Source organism: Ptychodera flava, chromosome 1, assembly GCF_041260155.1.
Source record: "Ptychodera flava strain L36383 chromosome 1, AS_Pfla_20210202, whole genome shotgun sequence".
Classification (NCBI taxonomy): Eukaryota; Metazoa; Hemichordata; class Enteropneusta; family Ptychoderidae; genus Ptychodera; species Ptychodera flava.
In genome coordinates this window covers 30,184,009-30,201,015 of record NC_091928.1, presented here as the reverse complement: position 1 = coordinate 30,201,015, position 17,007 = coordinate 30,184,009, and the positions used below count along the sequence as shown (strand labels likewise).

The window sequence follows — 17,007 nt, the reverse complement described above, 5'->3', positions numbered from 1 at the left end:
CGTTGGAGCATGGAGGCAGTCTCTACTAACTCCATTACATGGTTGGAGAAAGTAAAGTGATTTTCCTCACGTCTTTTTAAGTAAAGCGCGCGTGGAAATTACATGACAAATGCAAAATGATCACCTTATGGAGCAGGGCCTGGCGCCTCCGGACTCCGAAATAATGATCAGTATTTAAGCCAAATTTAGGCCGTTGTAGCACAGACCCTCAGAAATATGTCCCATATACATGATATAGTTACACTGCAGCAGCATCGCTCGGTAACTTGATGCGCGGCACTGTACTGTCTCGTCTCGTGGGGGTCTCGGCAGACTCTCTATACAGTAAATAATAGGAAGGGGGTCGACTCTGACCGTCCAAGCAGTGGACAGGCCTTCAAATAACTTCCTTGCTGCTTGCTGATTTCCAAAATTTCTACCACACTGGGGCAAGGAAGAAAACTGCCTCCACACAAAATGAATTCGAGGTACAAGTAAAATTAATTCTAGACTACATAATATTATTTCAGCACTTTAAATTACATAGAAAATGGAAAATAATTTCGATATACTGATAATTAATATGTGTGGAGGTAACATATCGTAAATATAGCGGTATGAGTCCCATTCACTCGCGGCGATTCTGATAAAATGGGAGACAACTTCATCGTTGTGTTCTGCGATGGAACCACTGCAAATTACTGCTGTAGAACATTACGTGGTACTGAACTTGTTCCTTCCATAACGTGTTGTATTGGTCAAGTATCAAATAATCACAGGCACCCGTGGACGGGCTCGATCAAGCAGACTACCTAGCCGACGGGTGCCTGTGCCATTAATTCAAGGTCAGAGCACCGCAAAGGAACAAACACGTTATGCATGCAATCAGTGAGAAAGCAATCATTCGAATTCGAAAAATTAGAAAATTACAAAGTCATCATAAGTTTAGTTTAGTTTAGTTTATTCCTACAATAAATAAATGAAAATTAACAACGACAAAAACACTATACATACAGTTAAAACTAAGTACAATAAACAGCAAAGTATGTGGGTAAGTTAGCAAGAGGTTGGAAAATAGTTGTGACCCAAACAATCTCAAGTCCAACCTCGCCAGTAATAATATCTATGAAATAAGAATCACAGCTGTTGACGAACTCCGTGGTGTCAACAAATGAAATTCTTACAAATCAGAGAAATTGAACAAAATACACAGAAGACAAAACAAAATAATAAAATCATTGGTAATGTCTACAACGGCATATGGGAAGGCAGATTCAAACCTGAACAATTCTCAGATGGTACGTACCTCTGGCACTTCGAATGAAACTGAGAATAACAGTACACGAAACATTTGTGAAATGGATACTAAGAGTATACTGTCACTTCTACAATATACATGGAGATGTCTTTATATGTAATTACCGACATTTTATTTAATATTTTACTTGGGTAGGCCTTTATTCAGTACAAGGCCTTGTTACTGTAACAGAGAAAATAAAATAAAACGACAGGAAAGTTAAAAGCATTTATTCTATTTACATGTGGTCCACCTCCTTTCCCAATCGCATTGCATGAAATGCATGTGCAATAAACGTTGCTTTTATCATCTGTGACCTCCACTGCAAAATGCTGTCACTGGAAGGCCAACATCGATCAGATGGCTACAGATGAAACGATAAAGAACTTCTTTCTACATACTAGAAACTTGGGCGATACATAGTTTTCCAGCTAATTGTGACGATCTGCAGAAAAAATCTCTGATCCGACTCACTAAATCTGCTTCGCAAAAACAAAAGAACAAGGCAGCAAGGAGGCGTTTAGTTCTGTACAACATGTCATGTAGCCTCATTGTCATGCTATTCTACCCAGTGTGGACATTTCTCCAATTTTCGGTCGTAAGAAGCAACCAATGAGAATTGTCTAACTAAAAACATCAATTCCGATCTACGAACAACTTGCTTAGACGACTTTTGACGTAAAAAATATTTTAAATTTCCCGGGAAAACAAGAATTTTCTCGGAATGACGACAACCTGCAACCTGTCGGTTTGGCAAGTATCATGTGACACCTATTGAGTGTTGTCAGTATCATCCCTAAATTTAAACAGCCAGGGCTCGCATTGTATTTTTTCTCTGTTGCATATTTGTCACAAAGTAGGAAATATCATAAAGTTGAAATCTGACATTGCAGCGCTGCACTTAAATCATGATACAGTAGAGTTCTGATGAAAACGATTATGATAAATGCAATTAACATCCAATGTTTGCCTAATACCGGTGTTAAAAAATGAAAAATAAAAATTAAAGTCTTAAAAAAATTATTCTTCTGGAAAACTAATTTTGAAACAACAACAGGTCTCTAAACAGTATAATTGAACAAAACGGAAGTACAACATCTACCAGACATTCATATTCATAAAGGGGAATTGTTATAGATGAAATCTACATAGAATACAAACTTATAGTTCTGTGACTGTAGTTACTTTGCTAATAAATAAAAGAAATGAAAAAAAATTCTGAATGTCATTTACGAATTACAAGAAGTTTACTAACATCCAATGTTTCGTTTAGATTCTCTGTATATAATTGAATTCAGGAAAATACCATTTTAATTTCTGAAGAATGTGCCGCACGTTACCATTTATGGTGTTGTCGTATGTTAAATTGACATATCTACCTTCAGTGAAAAAAGTGATATAAAGCATGAAACTTGGTAATTTCAGGATATTAACAATTAAAGTGGTGGAGGGACAGTGAAATAACACGGTATGCTGAAAATTTATGGAAGCACATGTCGTAACTGATCTCCCTATTCTTAAGACGATAATTTTGTTAACTTTTGTTAATTTTCATCATAACTTCACATTTATGTTGACCTTCACCTTATACGTGACCTTTCTTGAAAATCATCCCACTGTCTCAGTATTATAGTGTAAACTGAGTGAAGAAATCATGCTGTGACTCAGAATAGTCAATTTAACACTTTTATTAATGAACGAAAGCAGTTAGAAGTATTGGCCGTTGATGGCAATGTTCACTAGAGACCTCAGCCCTGTCATTCATGTCGTGCTACTGAAATCAGCACGGCTTATGTTGACGTTGATTCATTTAGTTTATTGGTCCTTTCTTGTTTCTTTGACCTCATGACATTATCTGATAAAACTCTACGCCATCGATCTTTGACTTTGCCGATTAAAAACTTTACTAAGCTTATTTCTGCTTGTTGTCACTTGAAGTCGGTGTTGGAACTTCGAGAGCTTTGCTTTGTTCTGTTTTATCGCTAACAGTCCATCGTGAACACCACTGAAGCGATGAATTTTACTGGAAGAAAACATCCTTGCTTGACAACACGATTTACAAAAGTGTGGTAATGAACAAAAATATCCAGAAAAAGCTGTTCACATGGGTGTCTCCTCATTTCTGTTTGCCGATTTTTGTTTGATAGCGCCCTCTATACAAACTCAGTCAGTGTACGTCATAGAATGGCCTCACGCCAACATCAACATCACGATCCTATGATCCTGGATTTTGTAATTTACATATAGGTGTAATTTTGGTCCATCATGTGGAAATCTTGCAGTCATTACTTGACAACAGACATCATGGAATATTCAAGTATTTTCTTTTAAACTATTTTGCACACACAACTGTTGATTCGCCATTCTCTACGAGTTGAGATGTGATGGGATCGGTTCTGTAATCAGTAAGATTGCATTGCAGAACACACCTCTTGACAAATTGACTCAAATATTTCAGTACAAATTCTCCAAAACAACTCACTTTTGGCATATTTGTATCAAAGACATGAAGTGACAACTATGCTAAATATTTCAGTTCAAAATTATGTTTGGAAATGCAGAAAATAACCCCATATTGATTTGTTGACATGACTCATGTGTTGTGATGTTTACAAATCACCGTCGATTGTCAAACACTTCTTGTCAAAGTTCCTCGATTTTTTCAATGAAAATGTGTCTGAAATTATTAAATTTCATTATATTCAAACTTCTAGAGATGTAGCGACAACAACTTTTAATATTTTGTCCCCAGAATATCGGTTCTAAATGCGAGAAATAACCGATTATTAGTTTGGAGGGTGATGTAAACAGTGCAGGCCGATCGTTTCGTCACGCTTGAGTGACGATTAAAATTAGCGCGTCAAAAGTTTTGAACAAATTTCAATATTTTGATGAAATTTAGACATTTACACATCATCTTGGTGTTTCTGTCTACTTAGAAAATACTACGATTTCATTGCAGGACTGGTACAATCCACTAACAACAGCAATTCTATCACCGTCGGCGGTCACTGCCATGTACCAGGGCAGACTCAATTCACGATGGAAAAGATGACGTAGCCACGTTGTATCTTCACTCCAAATCGAAATCCTATCATTGCCTTGATCACAAACATAAACATTGTCAGCGCCATCAACGGCAATGCTGTGTGGGTAGGACAGCTGAGCATTGCCGGTACCGCGGTGACCGTATTTGTACAGGTAATTGAACTGAGTGTCAAAACACTTGATGCAGTGATTGTAACAGTCAGACACCATGATGACATCCCTACTGTTGACAGCGACAAAGTAGGGGAAGTTGAATTCTGTATGACCATCTCCTTGACGACCAAACTCTCCAATGTACATTCCGTCCAGGCTGTACTTCAGGACGCGATGACTGTTGACCTCTGTGACAATAACAAACCCCTTCACAAGAGCTATGCACCAGGGATTTGAGTCTGCAGGTAGGTTAATTATTCTGATAACTTTATTATTTTTATCACAAACAACTATTTGCACATTACTCTTATCAAGGATGAAGTAGAGGTTGTCCTGAGAGACAGCTATGGACCATGGCTTGAATGGCTTGGCAAACTGACCACTGAAACTGCCCAACTCCTTTTCACAAGTGTAATCTTGGTTCAGTATGTGTACAATATTGTTGTCGCTGTCACACACCAAAAGTTTATCATTGTGGAATGCCAAACCTCTTACATCATTGAACCTTTGTCCAGGTTTTGGACTTTCATGGCCGTAGAGGATCTTCTTTGACCAGTGCTCTGAAAGGTCAAAGGTCATATTGTGATTGCAAATAAAACATACATGAAAGCTGCACAAAGCAGCTCATGTACTTTGAAAGTGATAAAAGATATTGATATAACTCATATTGCATCACAAAAAATTATTTGACTTAACTGTTTCATTTTTTTATTATCATTACTACATTCATTTGATTGTCTATTCGCCATGGCAACACAAATCATCTTTCATAAAGCGGTTCATTGCCAGTTTACATTAACATTACAGCTTTTTGTGTTTACTTTTTTATGATGTTATTTTAGTATAAAGATTGTACCTCATGCTATGAATTAGGTAATTAGCATATATTATGTTGCCATAGCAACACTTTTGTCGATTTTTTTAAAAATTCTCATTTGCATACAACTCCTGTATTAGTCAAGCCAAAATTAAAATTCTTTGAAATTCATTTTAATATCGCTAAGTACATTGTTTCATCACAAAATTGATGAATTTGCAATAAAAGTTGATAAAAAAACCAGTTTTTGTAAAAGTAATTACATGTTTGCTGACTTTATACAAATTGTAATGACCACAAATCTTAATACCATTGTTTTCCCACAATATTTTTAGCTACATTTTTTCTGTTTATAATGTTACATGTTCATATTTCAGCTGTGACTAAAGTTTACTCACAGTTGTTTTATAATAATTGACGTGATTGTCATGGGAACATCAGAAAATTTGTTTTCATGAACAAATTTAGATGCTCCAATGACAAGTAGCAATAATTTTTTTTTAAAAATGAGCAAAATTTTGCATATGGTTATATTTATATTAATTGCAAAACGCAATCCAAACGAATTTTGGAAAATCCGATAAAATTATGGAATTTGCTTTCAATTTCAAATTTTCTTACCAGATATTAATGTTAAGTATACTGAATATAATTGTACCATAACTTTTAAAATAAGATATTTCACATCTCAAAAACGCCTTTTTAAAATTCATATTCATAAATTCAGCTGATTTTTTGGATGAACAACTTGTTCAGAAATAAAGTCAGCTGAATTTTTGAAAATTGGCTGAAATATTTAGGTGAATGGAATTTTCTAACAATTTCTAAAAAAATCAGCCAAACTTTTGCCTAAAAACAAGATATGCAGCTGATTTTTCGAATAATATCTAAAAATCCAGCTGATTGTTCTGTTAACAAAGAAATATTCACCAGAATTTTTCAGCTGTGGAAAATCAGCTGAAATAAACAGCTGATTTTTTGACAGATTAATGTGATCCCCAGAAAGTTCAGCTGAATTTTACACTATTCACATACTTTTGGAACGGTGTGGCACAAATTCTAGGATTACAAATTTAAATCTAGGGTCATATTTGTAAACCTCCTACCAACATACACTCATGACATTATATGGATTCAAGTAAGAGTGGTATTATTTTTTGGACTTCGGAATTCCGAAATTATTTCGGATTCTGTTATTACTGAATGACAAATTCAGATTTCTTTACCATATTTGCTACTTCTCTTTGATTGAGTGTATATACCCAGTTGAATGATAACAGGATTGGTAACTATTACCATTACCATGTCATGATGAAATGAAATGATTAATTTTAGAGGATAATTTTAGCTCTCTGTACAGGAAATATTATACAGGGCTCAGTCCTTGGTGTCGCGCCAAGGGTTTTAAGATTAGAAATGTAATTTCCGTCAGACGATGCACAGTCAGTGCTTACACGGTAAATAATAGTATGATTCATTATAGAATAAATTAGAATTATGGGTACTTGCTTTACACATTCTTAAGACCACCACTCATTACGTAAACAATAAATTCAACCACAAATTTACTTGGTCACTCGCTGATGTAGGACAAATGATGTGCACAGTTCGCTTTGTCAGACCATGGCAGGTATAGATTTTCTGTTTAATTTGTCAAAAAGTTGTAAATTAATGGCAATTTTTGCACATAACATTTTGCATTTATAATGATAACAATCCATTGTGTTCAACAAGGGACTCATGCCATCATTATCTTTTCAAAATATTATAACTGTACTGCCCAACGTCCAGTTTTGCAAGCTGAAAACCATTCTGTCTGAAAACTGGCAATTTGCATCTAGTTATTGACACAGAGGGCGCTTTTCCCGGCACTCTTAGCTTGAGCCCTCGTTCATATGCAGGAGAGACTTCTCCTTTTCTATTTTTAATCAGAATGGTAACGATATCTTGTATCAATGACAAGGTGGACTATAATATTTACCGGGTAATGGCAACGATATGTTTTATTGATGGCGAGTGAAAAAATCATACTATGCAGTTTTGGTATTAGTTCCTTTACAATAACTCAAAAAAATGGCGGCACACATGGCAGTACTCGCTTAGTAATATATTAAACCTGCACATGTGTAGTCAGCTTCTGTCACGACTATCAATAATTTTTCATTCAACTGTTCCCTTTTTCTCAGACTGGTAACTTTATATACTGATATCATGGAATCATCTGCGGCGTGAGAGTTGTATTGTGGATTTGCAGAAAGCAGAATTGTACGAAGTAAGTTATTCAAATTTTATAGTAAACAGATTACCGGTATGAATGGTATAAAAATTGAATCTAGATATACGGAAAAGAAAATACCATCTATTGCACCCATAATCAGTATCTGTTAAATTGTTATATGGCACATAACTGTTACTTTTATTCTTTACATCTGAAGTACAACAGTACAGTAGGTACTAGGAAGCTATTAGAATCAGTCTTAGCCCACTTTTGTGTGATCAGCTGCTTCCATCAACTTAGTGACAATGTATGCACCTGCTAATGTGGCTTACACTGAGGGTGACTACTTCATATTGAGGGCAGCTTGAGGAAACTGGTCCAAACGCAAATATTTTTACCATTATGAAAGCAAATCTTTAATGTGCAAGTGTCACATCTTGTATTATATTATCTGTTTTTTGGGATAGGGTACAAATGTGTTTTTCAGCAACTACGTAAAGAAACAATCTTAGTAAAATTGTTCTTCTTAAGGGAGCTGTCATTATTTACGGCCTGGGGGTCACATGAATTTCATCTGAAACTCTGAAATTTCGAGTCAAGTAAGACACCCCCTGCCAACCTTGATGAATTTGAGTAACCTTCCCCTACTTAGAAAAGTTAAATATCAATAGAGTTATTTGTAAAATTTACAAAAATACAGCAATAGTAAAGGCCTTTAAAATCTTGGTGTACCAGTCTGCGAGATTATCATTGGTTATCTCATGATGGTTGAAAAAGATAAAGCCGACGAAATGAAAGCTCACGCGATAACCAGTATCCAACTGTATATTATTGTTTACTTTGCATGGGTATCATGACAGGGTTTTCACTAGGATATCTGACTGGGCAGAATTTGAAAGTACAGGGGAGAACACGCAAGAGGCTGAGGGTAAAGCGTCAGAGGGGAGTGTCCCCTATCTTACATGGGAAATTTTGAGAAAATGATGTGTGCAATGGTGCAGTCTTGTGCAATCTGAGATGTGTTTTTGATTTGTTTTTTGACTAAGTAAAACTGTTAGAACACCCCAAGTTGGAGAAGCACGGTAATTTTTAGAAATTGATGTGTGTAAAGGTGCAATCTGAGAGGTATTTCAATTTATTTTGCACTTTGTAAAACTGTTTGAAAATGACATTGGACACACATATTTTATTACATTTTTTGCATGATCAGTGTTAAAGTCACAATACTCAAAAACCAAGCAATGACAATACATTTTGTAAAAAACAGTTCTCATTTTGCCAGAGATTGAAGACCAAAGAATATGCAGGAATGGAAAATCTGCGACTTTCTTGTATTTGCAAAATCTACAATTTTGTGAATGATATTAGAGGACCAACAGTCAGAGTGAGTTTTTTAAACCCATCCATTATTTGTTTGCAACCTTACAAGCCGTGTAATTTCTCCAGCTGCCAGCTTGTAATGAAAAACCTGAATAAGGTATGGTTAAATGTCAAAATGGTTATTGAACTGAAGTCAATTAAAATGTATGTTTTTTTATTATAAAGAATGAATTAACAACAGTTCAGTTTTCACCTCAATCCTGTGAAAATGCCGAGAAATTGATTTGTGCAATGGTGCAGTCTGAGAGGTGTTTCAATTTATAAATTATTTTGCACCAAAATTGAGTACCCTCCTATTCTTTCTCTCCACATTTTGAGCAACCCTCCCTTGTAGCTTTCAGTGTTTCGAGTGACTCTCCCTCACATTCCTCTGACCCCCTCCCCCCAGGCTGTAAATAATGACTGCTTCCTAAGGTAGTATTCGCCACAGGCGCACGACGTCTTTTGAAATCACTTGTCTGTAATTTTAATGTTGAAACATGCATTTTATTAAAATCTGTGCAAACGGAAATTGCGCGGGCAGCTATTAGACATACAGTGAACAGTGCCCCGTGCACGGCTGTGGCCGCTCAGCTCTACTGTTAACGCCCGTGTTAACGTTACTAACTTTATGGGAACGGCTAATTTTAAAATCACTTGTCTACAATTTTAATGTTGAAACATGCATTTTATTGATAACTGTACGAACGGAAATCATGCAAGCAGCTTTTGAGACATACAGTGAGCAGCGCCCAGAACACGGCTGTGGCCGCTCGGCTGTCTTGTACACATTACTCTAAAGGTACGAAAGTATTTGGAAAATAATTTTTAAATTAGACAAAATTAACGGTTATTGGCCATCCTCGAGATTCAAACTTCAATTTAATCAAGGGAATACTTACACAAATCGATCGATCGGCTTCCTAACTTGTAAAGTCAACATCGGCCCTATCTACGGCTGATAATTAGCGCAATGTTTTTTACGGACAAGTCCCATGCCAGCGCCATTTTCAAAGTGTGCAGCTTGAAGTTGACGCATGCGCATACTTTCCTTTTAAACCAATACGTCATTGTTATTCGTACTGATATGGGAGCCTTCAAAATGGCGGTGTCACGGGAGTTGTCCGGAGGTAAAATTTAGCGACTTACCAGCAATTACATGGCCCGGTGCAGTTTTTGTGTTTCAAGAACCCAGTCGATCGATTTAGTACCACGCATGCGACAACACAGAGAAGTTTGAATCCCCAGGGTTGCCAACAACGTTTTATTTTACGGATTTATTTAAATTATTTTCCCAATAGTTTCGTACCTTTAGAGTAATGTGTACAAGATAGCCGAGCGGCCACAGCCGTGTTCTGGGCGCTGCTCACAGTATGTCTCAAAAGCTGTCCGCATGATTTCTGTTTGCACAGTTGTTAATAAAATGCAAGTTTCACCATTCAATTACAGACAAGTGATTTTAAAATTCGTCGTGCGCCTATGGTATTCGCCTTGAAAGTGAAAGAGTTAATCTTTTGTTCAAAATTCCCTCAATGAAAACTTTTAAGCATTACAAGAACAAAACCAGGTGTCACAATGCAAAGCTTGAAACAAATTACTTGACATTTACTGATATTTTAAATTAAAAATGGCAGCCATCTGTGTGTTAACTTTATTGGGAAATAATATTTTCAGTTTTCAAAAATCTATGACTAGGAACACTTTTCTTACTGCAGGAGCTTTAAAATGAGCCCCAACAAGGGGTAGCTAAAAATATTATACAGATTCAGTGTCTTAGATAGTAGCTGTTCCAGAGACATATTCTACCTGACCACTGAATGCTGCTTTTTAACTGTAAAGCCTGTGTGCTCTATTAGCAGATCATGTTTTACAGTACAAGCATTTCAAGAGTGGTGTGTTATTTCTCTTTTGCAACAAAAACTTTGATAATACTCATATTATTTAAGGTCAAAATTATAGAAATATAAAAATATCAAACTGATATTCAATTTTCTCTCATATCTATATGTATATTGTAATAAGGGAGCCATCATTATTTATGGCCTGGGGGTGTCAGAGGAATCAGAGGGGATCTTCTCAAAAAATTGAAATCTCCAATGAACCCACTAAATATTTCTAATGTTGTCAGCACTGTTTTGTTCAGCCTTGAACCTTTCAAGAAAAGGTTATTAGACACCACTGTACTTGTATAAATTTTGTATTTGTTAAGTTTTACTTTGATTCATTTTCTCATGATATATCCTTTCATCGTCACTGTCAGTTGATACGGTAAATCCAGTAGGGATGACCTTAGTGTTTCCACTGTTTTCATTGTATATAGGTATCTCAGTGTGAAGTTGCAACAGTACGGACCACAGTGAAACAGAAAAAAACGGGAATTTTCAATTAGCTGTAACTTAACGATGGTTGAACAAAATGATATGAAATAAAATGGGAAATAAAGAAGAATTTTCGCTCTTTCTATCGATATAGGTCATATTAGGATTTTATGTTGTGAAATACATCAAATAGTTGTACGGAAAGGGTCATTCGGCTGCAGTTTGGCGCGTTTGTTCCTGCCGCCGGCGACGTTAGTTTTACGTATAGCTTAATCGAAGGCCTGGCGGTCCTACGCCATTGGTTATATAGTCTTTTCATATGCAGATTTAGAGAGTTCATGACATGACCTTCAAAATAGTATATGACACGTGAGGGAATTTCCAAATTAGGATATCGTAAATCTCGTTTGAAAAGTTCCGAGAGTTGGCATTGAATCTTTTCTTTCACGGAAAAAAACGATTTTGATACCAAAAAGAAGGATTTTTTCTCTATTAAAAATTAATTACTTGAAAATGAAACTTCACGAAACGGCGAATTTCCGACGATATAAACTTTACAACGACCTCAGCCGATGTGCGACGTCATGATCAAGATTACTAGATTCTAAAATGGCGGCGGTAACAGAACGTGATCGTGAGAATGTTGAGCGTCATGACGCTGATCAACCGGATGTCGCCCTCGACGATATTTTCACTGAAATAGGTACGTAATCAAATTGATCAATGCTGTAACTTTATGATTTCATTGGAATTTCATCAAAAATGGACAGTAAAAAGTACTTTGACAGTTTGTTGGCGTTTAAAAAACAATAGAAGTGTTCATCGCTCACAGTGTACGCATCGAACGTTTGTGGTTTCCGTCACCGTACGCGTACTCATGATCAGAGTTAGAGTACAGAACTGTGCTGAAAACTGATATATTATTTCGTCGAATTGAGGTCCTAAAAAATCATCAATATACTGTGAAAACTATGTTTCTGTCAGTACAATATTTTCATGGAATTGTGAGACGTCATCACCATCAGCTGTCAAACATACTGGTCGTCACTATTTACTGTGCGTACGCAAATTTGACAAGCCGTTAGAGTAAAAATCGTTCTCGTACCGTTATGAAAATTTTCAGCTTTAAAATGGAGTAAAACTTTGCTTGACTTTGAGGACCGTGTTTAATGATTCTTCTCTTTATCCCAATCTATTTGTCACATCAACTTTACAAAAACATAGTTTCAGAAATTAAAACTAAATTCATTCACTCATTGTATATTTTGATTGGTCAATAGCGAAATGTGTATTTTGTGAACCCGATTAAAATTTTTTATCTCATATTGTTCTCACAGATATTTTCAAATTTTCGGTTGATACTATCCTGCAATCAAATCAATGTGAAAAGTAGGATATTGTTGACAGTCATTTAACATAACCTCTTTCTTCCAAAGGTATAAGTCTATACTTATGTAATTGATAAACAGAATTGAAAAGGTCATATTGATTAAAAGTACAGAATCAAGACAACTACAATTTCCAAAAAAAGCCAAAAGAGTAAATTTTGTAAATGATACTTGTCTATTTAAGTACATGGGTGTTACATTTTGTCACATGGAAATATCTTTTATGAACATTGTTTTATCTTGAGATTATCTCATGTCCAAAGCAGTGTTTATTCATAACATATAAAAGATGACATGTTTCTCTTCAACTTCAGATGATGATCAGCTAACAAAACTTGAGACCGCATTTTTGCGAGGTGGACGAGGTCGGCGGCCTGACTTGAAAAGTACTATGTGCACAAACAAACTTCTACTTCAACTTTACTGCCTGAAAGTCCGACATGGGAGGTCTTGGAATTGTGTGTCGAGGTGGATGTCTCAGCTATACCCGAAATACCCTACCAAAAAATGTGACCTTTGATAGAAAGTACTGTGAGGAATATTTCCCGACTTAAATCATCAAATGATGGAATAGATAGTGAAGCATTCTATAATGAAGAGATTGATTTGGAATATGTTGGCCCTCATTGCAAAGATAACAACTTGACCAGGTCCATTCTGTTGGATATCACGGAACTTTCCGAATTTGTTATGACTAAATCTGTGGTTATGACTAATGGTCTTCCTACTAGAATTGCATAACTTTTGTATGAAAGAGGCTATGACTACAGACTATCTACAGCTACTAGTATCAACACTATCTCCGCACCTCACTACAAATAAGATGAGGTTGAGAAATTATGTAAAAACTGTAAAACAGAGGTAGACAGGATCAACAAGAATAAGAGGTTAGATAGTGGAGCTTCATTTTCATACCTGAAAGAAACATGTGATCTTATTAGTGACCCAGTGAAAAGAGAACCTGTCCCGTTTGATGATATAAGCAACTCCATCCATACAGAAAGAAACACTGATGACATCAGTGAATCTAGAGTGCCACTTCAACAGGCTAATATCAAAGGTAATGAGACTAGTAAAAAAGTGAAATTCACATCAACATCTGAACAAAGTAAACTGGTGAATGAAACAAAATTGTCAACCCTTCAGGACCTTTGTAGAGAAAAAAATGGTATGGTTAAGAAACTTGAAACAGCTCTAACCAAAAGTCAAACCATTATAGAAAATCTAGAGAGAAAAGTTTGTGTTCTGAAACTGGAAGTTGAAAAACGCGCTGTTAGCTTACATAATAGTGAGAAAAATACCATGAATTAAAAGTGGTGCTTTGTACAAAAGGTTAACCAGGAAAATAAAATATCTTAAAACGAAACAGTGTACACATAAACACAGTAAACATGTAAAGGTGTCACAACCTGTATGTAGTGAAAAAATCCTGATACGACAACTTAAAAATAGAATTAATGGATATCAAACAGCTCTCAGCAATCAAAGACGTCTAACAAAATTGCATCTGTCAGAAAAACGTAGACTTAAGCGTGAAATTAATAATTTAAAAAGAGCATGTGAATTCCTCGATGCTGAAATTAATGATATTAATAGTTCTACCTGTAAAACAAGGGAGGGTCAACAATACACCCCTGAAATGCAAAAGTGTGTTATGGAATTAGTTGGGGAGTGTGAAGTGTCCAGTAAAAATTGTTCAAAGGTGATACAAGCTGTCTCAAGGTGGTTATACAGCAAAACTATTCCCCAATCTGACCTACCATGTCCAAATACTGTTGTCAACATCATGGATAAAGCCCAAGTGTTAAGTAAATTTCAGGTTGCAGAAACAATTTTAGCATCTGAGGCATTTGATCTGCATGGCGATGGAACTAGCAGAGATGGTAAAAAAATCTTGGGCCAGCAAGTAACTTTGGCATCTGGCAATACAATGTCAGCTGGTTTTGTGCCTGTAGCTGTGGAAGACAGTGCTACATTGCTTGATAATGCTATTGCTATGATGCAGGAGTTATGTGATATTTACAATCCCAAAGAAAAAGAACAAACATACAAAGAACTACTAAACAAGATGTTTGCAACAATGTCAGACAGGGCAAGTGTTAACAAATTGTACAATGAACGAATTGCCGAACACAGAAAAGATGTCCTTGGGACTGATGTTGATCTACACTTCCTATATTGCAATGCACATTTCCTTTTGGGCTTAGCTAATGAAGGTGAAAAGCAGTTGAAAATAATTGAATCAGATCTTATAAAAAATCTTGGTCATGGGTTGGGTCGGGACAATTTTGATAAATTCAGTAGGTTTAGAAGTTCGTCTGTTTCAGCCACTACAAGGTATGTCCGAACAGCTTGTGATGTGTTGGGGCCAAGGGGGGATGAGAAAAATGGATGCCGAGCCCAATGGGAGGCTTTTTGCGTGGAGGGGCTTAATAAGAAATCAAATGTAACAAGTTTTCGCATGAATCGTTTCAATAATTTTTTTCAAGGAGCAGCAACTCTTTATTATCACAAAGATGATATTTTGAAATTTTTACATGATTACAAGGAAAATGCCAACTTAAAACTGCAAAGTGTGTATGAAGATTGCAAGTCACCTGATTTGCAAGCATTAGTGAAAGCTCTTGGTATAGTTTACTATAAGATAACTGGTCCATTTTGGCAAATGTTGAATGGGGATACACAGTACGTGGATCAGTACAAGTTTGTTCAACATATGTTGGCACAGTTCAAAATTTGGTCGACTGATGCCACAGAGTTACTCTCGAAAGAGCATGATGGGGTGTTCAGAGAGTTCAGTCTTGCTAAGGGGGATGTATATAATAGTTTATTTGATAATTATCATGACGACATCACGAAGAAAGCCCTTGAGAAATTAGTTGAATGTTTTATTGTAGTAACTGAAAGGCAGCTTGATGACTTCCTTCCTAATGGCAAATATGGTCAAGAACCAACACCTGAATTAGAGAAAAAATGAAACATTGTAAATTAACAAATCTGCTCAGTGAAAATGAGTTTGGTGACTTGGATTTTGGAATGTATAAGAGGAGAAATGCTTCCCTACATTATCATTCTGGGTTACAAATGATCAAAAGAAACAAAACCATTTCCCTTTGGTTATCATCAAAACCAATTGAAGATCAAAATGATCTTCTAAAGCTGGCAGGTTCAAAAAGTAAACAGTTGAGAGAGAAACATGTTAAAGCTGAAAAAATTGTAATGATGGAAACTCAACAGAAACTGGAAGAAAATTTTAGAAAAAAACAAGAAAGGGAAGCTGGTAGACTTGCTGCCAAAATGAAAATAATGACAAATGTACAGAAACATGGTGGTCCTTGCCTCTCTCCTGCTGATGTTGAAGCAGTTGTAAACAAAGTTAATAGAAAATCTGATAAAATCAGTATTTTAAAGGATGAAATAAGGTATCTTACTGTTGTTCTTGGAGTAAAACTAAAAGACAATTCTAAGAGGTTAGTTCTTGGTAAGAAAGACTATGATACACTTAAGTCTGACTTGATATCTGTATTAAGCACTTTGGATATGACCAAAGTATCAAATCCTGAAAATGTTGTAATTACTAATACATTAATGTCAAACAGTAGTAATAGCAGTGGCATCTGTGTAACATCTGAAAATAGAAAGAGAAAGAGAATTAATGATGAGGATATCAATTGTGATAATACCAGCTGTTCTCAAAATGAAGTACAAACACAAATAAGGAAAAAAAGCAAACTTGAAATAGAATTGGAAACCTTTGATTTTACAGCTCAGGGTACTTGGGTCGGGGTTGCCTATGAAAATGATTATTTCATAGGGCAAGTTGTTGATGTTAAAAGTGAATCTTGTGCTGTAGTACAGTTCATGAGAAAGGGTTACAATGGCTCATTTAAGTGGCCTTTAGTCATAGATATCGATGAGATTGAGAGTAAGTTTGTATTTGTGGCTGATTTTGAGGTACAGGTACAAGGCAGAAAAACTAGTATTCCTAAACTGCAGAAAATTGAAGAACTTTACACTATATACAAAAAGAAATATTTTGACAGTGAGTAGTTTCAAAGTTGTTTATTGTTAACAGTTAGGAAAAAAAGAAAACCTCAAGTTTGTGAATTTTCAAATTTGATATGCAGATCCCTAGGGGTTACCTTTCTCAGCGCATTTGACATTTGCTGTATATGATTATTCTAAATAGCTGCCTTATACAGTTTGTAAATAACATGGCGGAGCTCTATTGGCCTCTAGGTCGCTTGTTTAGCATAGAAATGTTTTATTTTTTCTTCTGTGCAGAATGCATGATAGGTTGAGTCTACACAGACGATGGGAAGGGTGGATCAACAGAAACAAAAATAGGATCTGACTGTTTTTCTGTCTGACTGTCTGTGTCTGTCTGTCTTGGTCTGTTCTGTATAACCCTGGCAGTACTTTTATCCTTC

The 17,007-nt window shown here is 35.9% G+C and overlaps 2 protein-coding genes across 2 annotated transcripts in view; both read right to left on the bottom strand.

Moving 5' to 3' along the window:
• Positions 1–923: 923 nt before the first annotated feature.
• Positions 924–17,007, bottom strand: part of LOC139134974 (polyamine-modulated factor 1-binding protein 1-like) — a 46,039-nt gene continuing 29,955 nt past the window's right edge. Inside the window, exon 9 of the mRNA XM_070702097.1 lies at positions 924–5,037. The gene's annotated coding sequence lies outside the window, so the exon portion shown is untranslated. The remainder of the gene's footprint in view (positions 5,038–17,007) is intronic.
• On the bottom strand, positions 4,208–5,056 carry LOC139143919 (tripartite motif-containing protein 2-like). Its single transcript, XM_070714532.1, has one exon. The coding sequence runs from the start codon at positions 5,054–5,056 to the stop codon at positions 4,208–4,210; it is 849 nt and encodes a 282-aa protein (XP_070570633.1).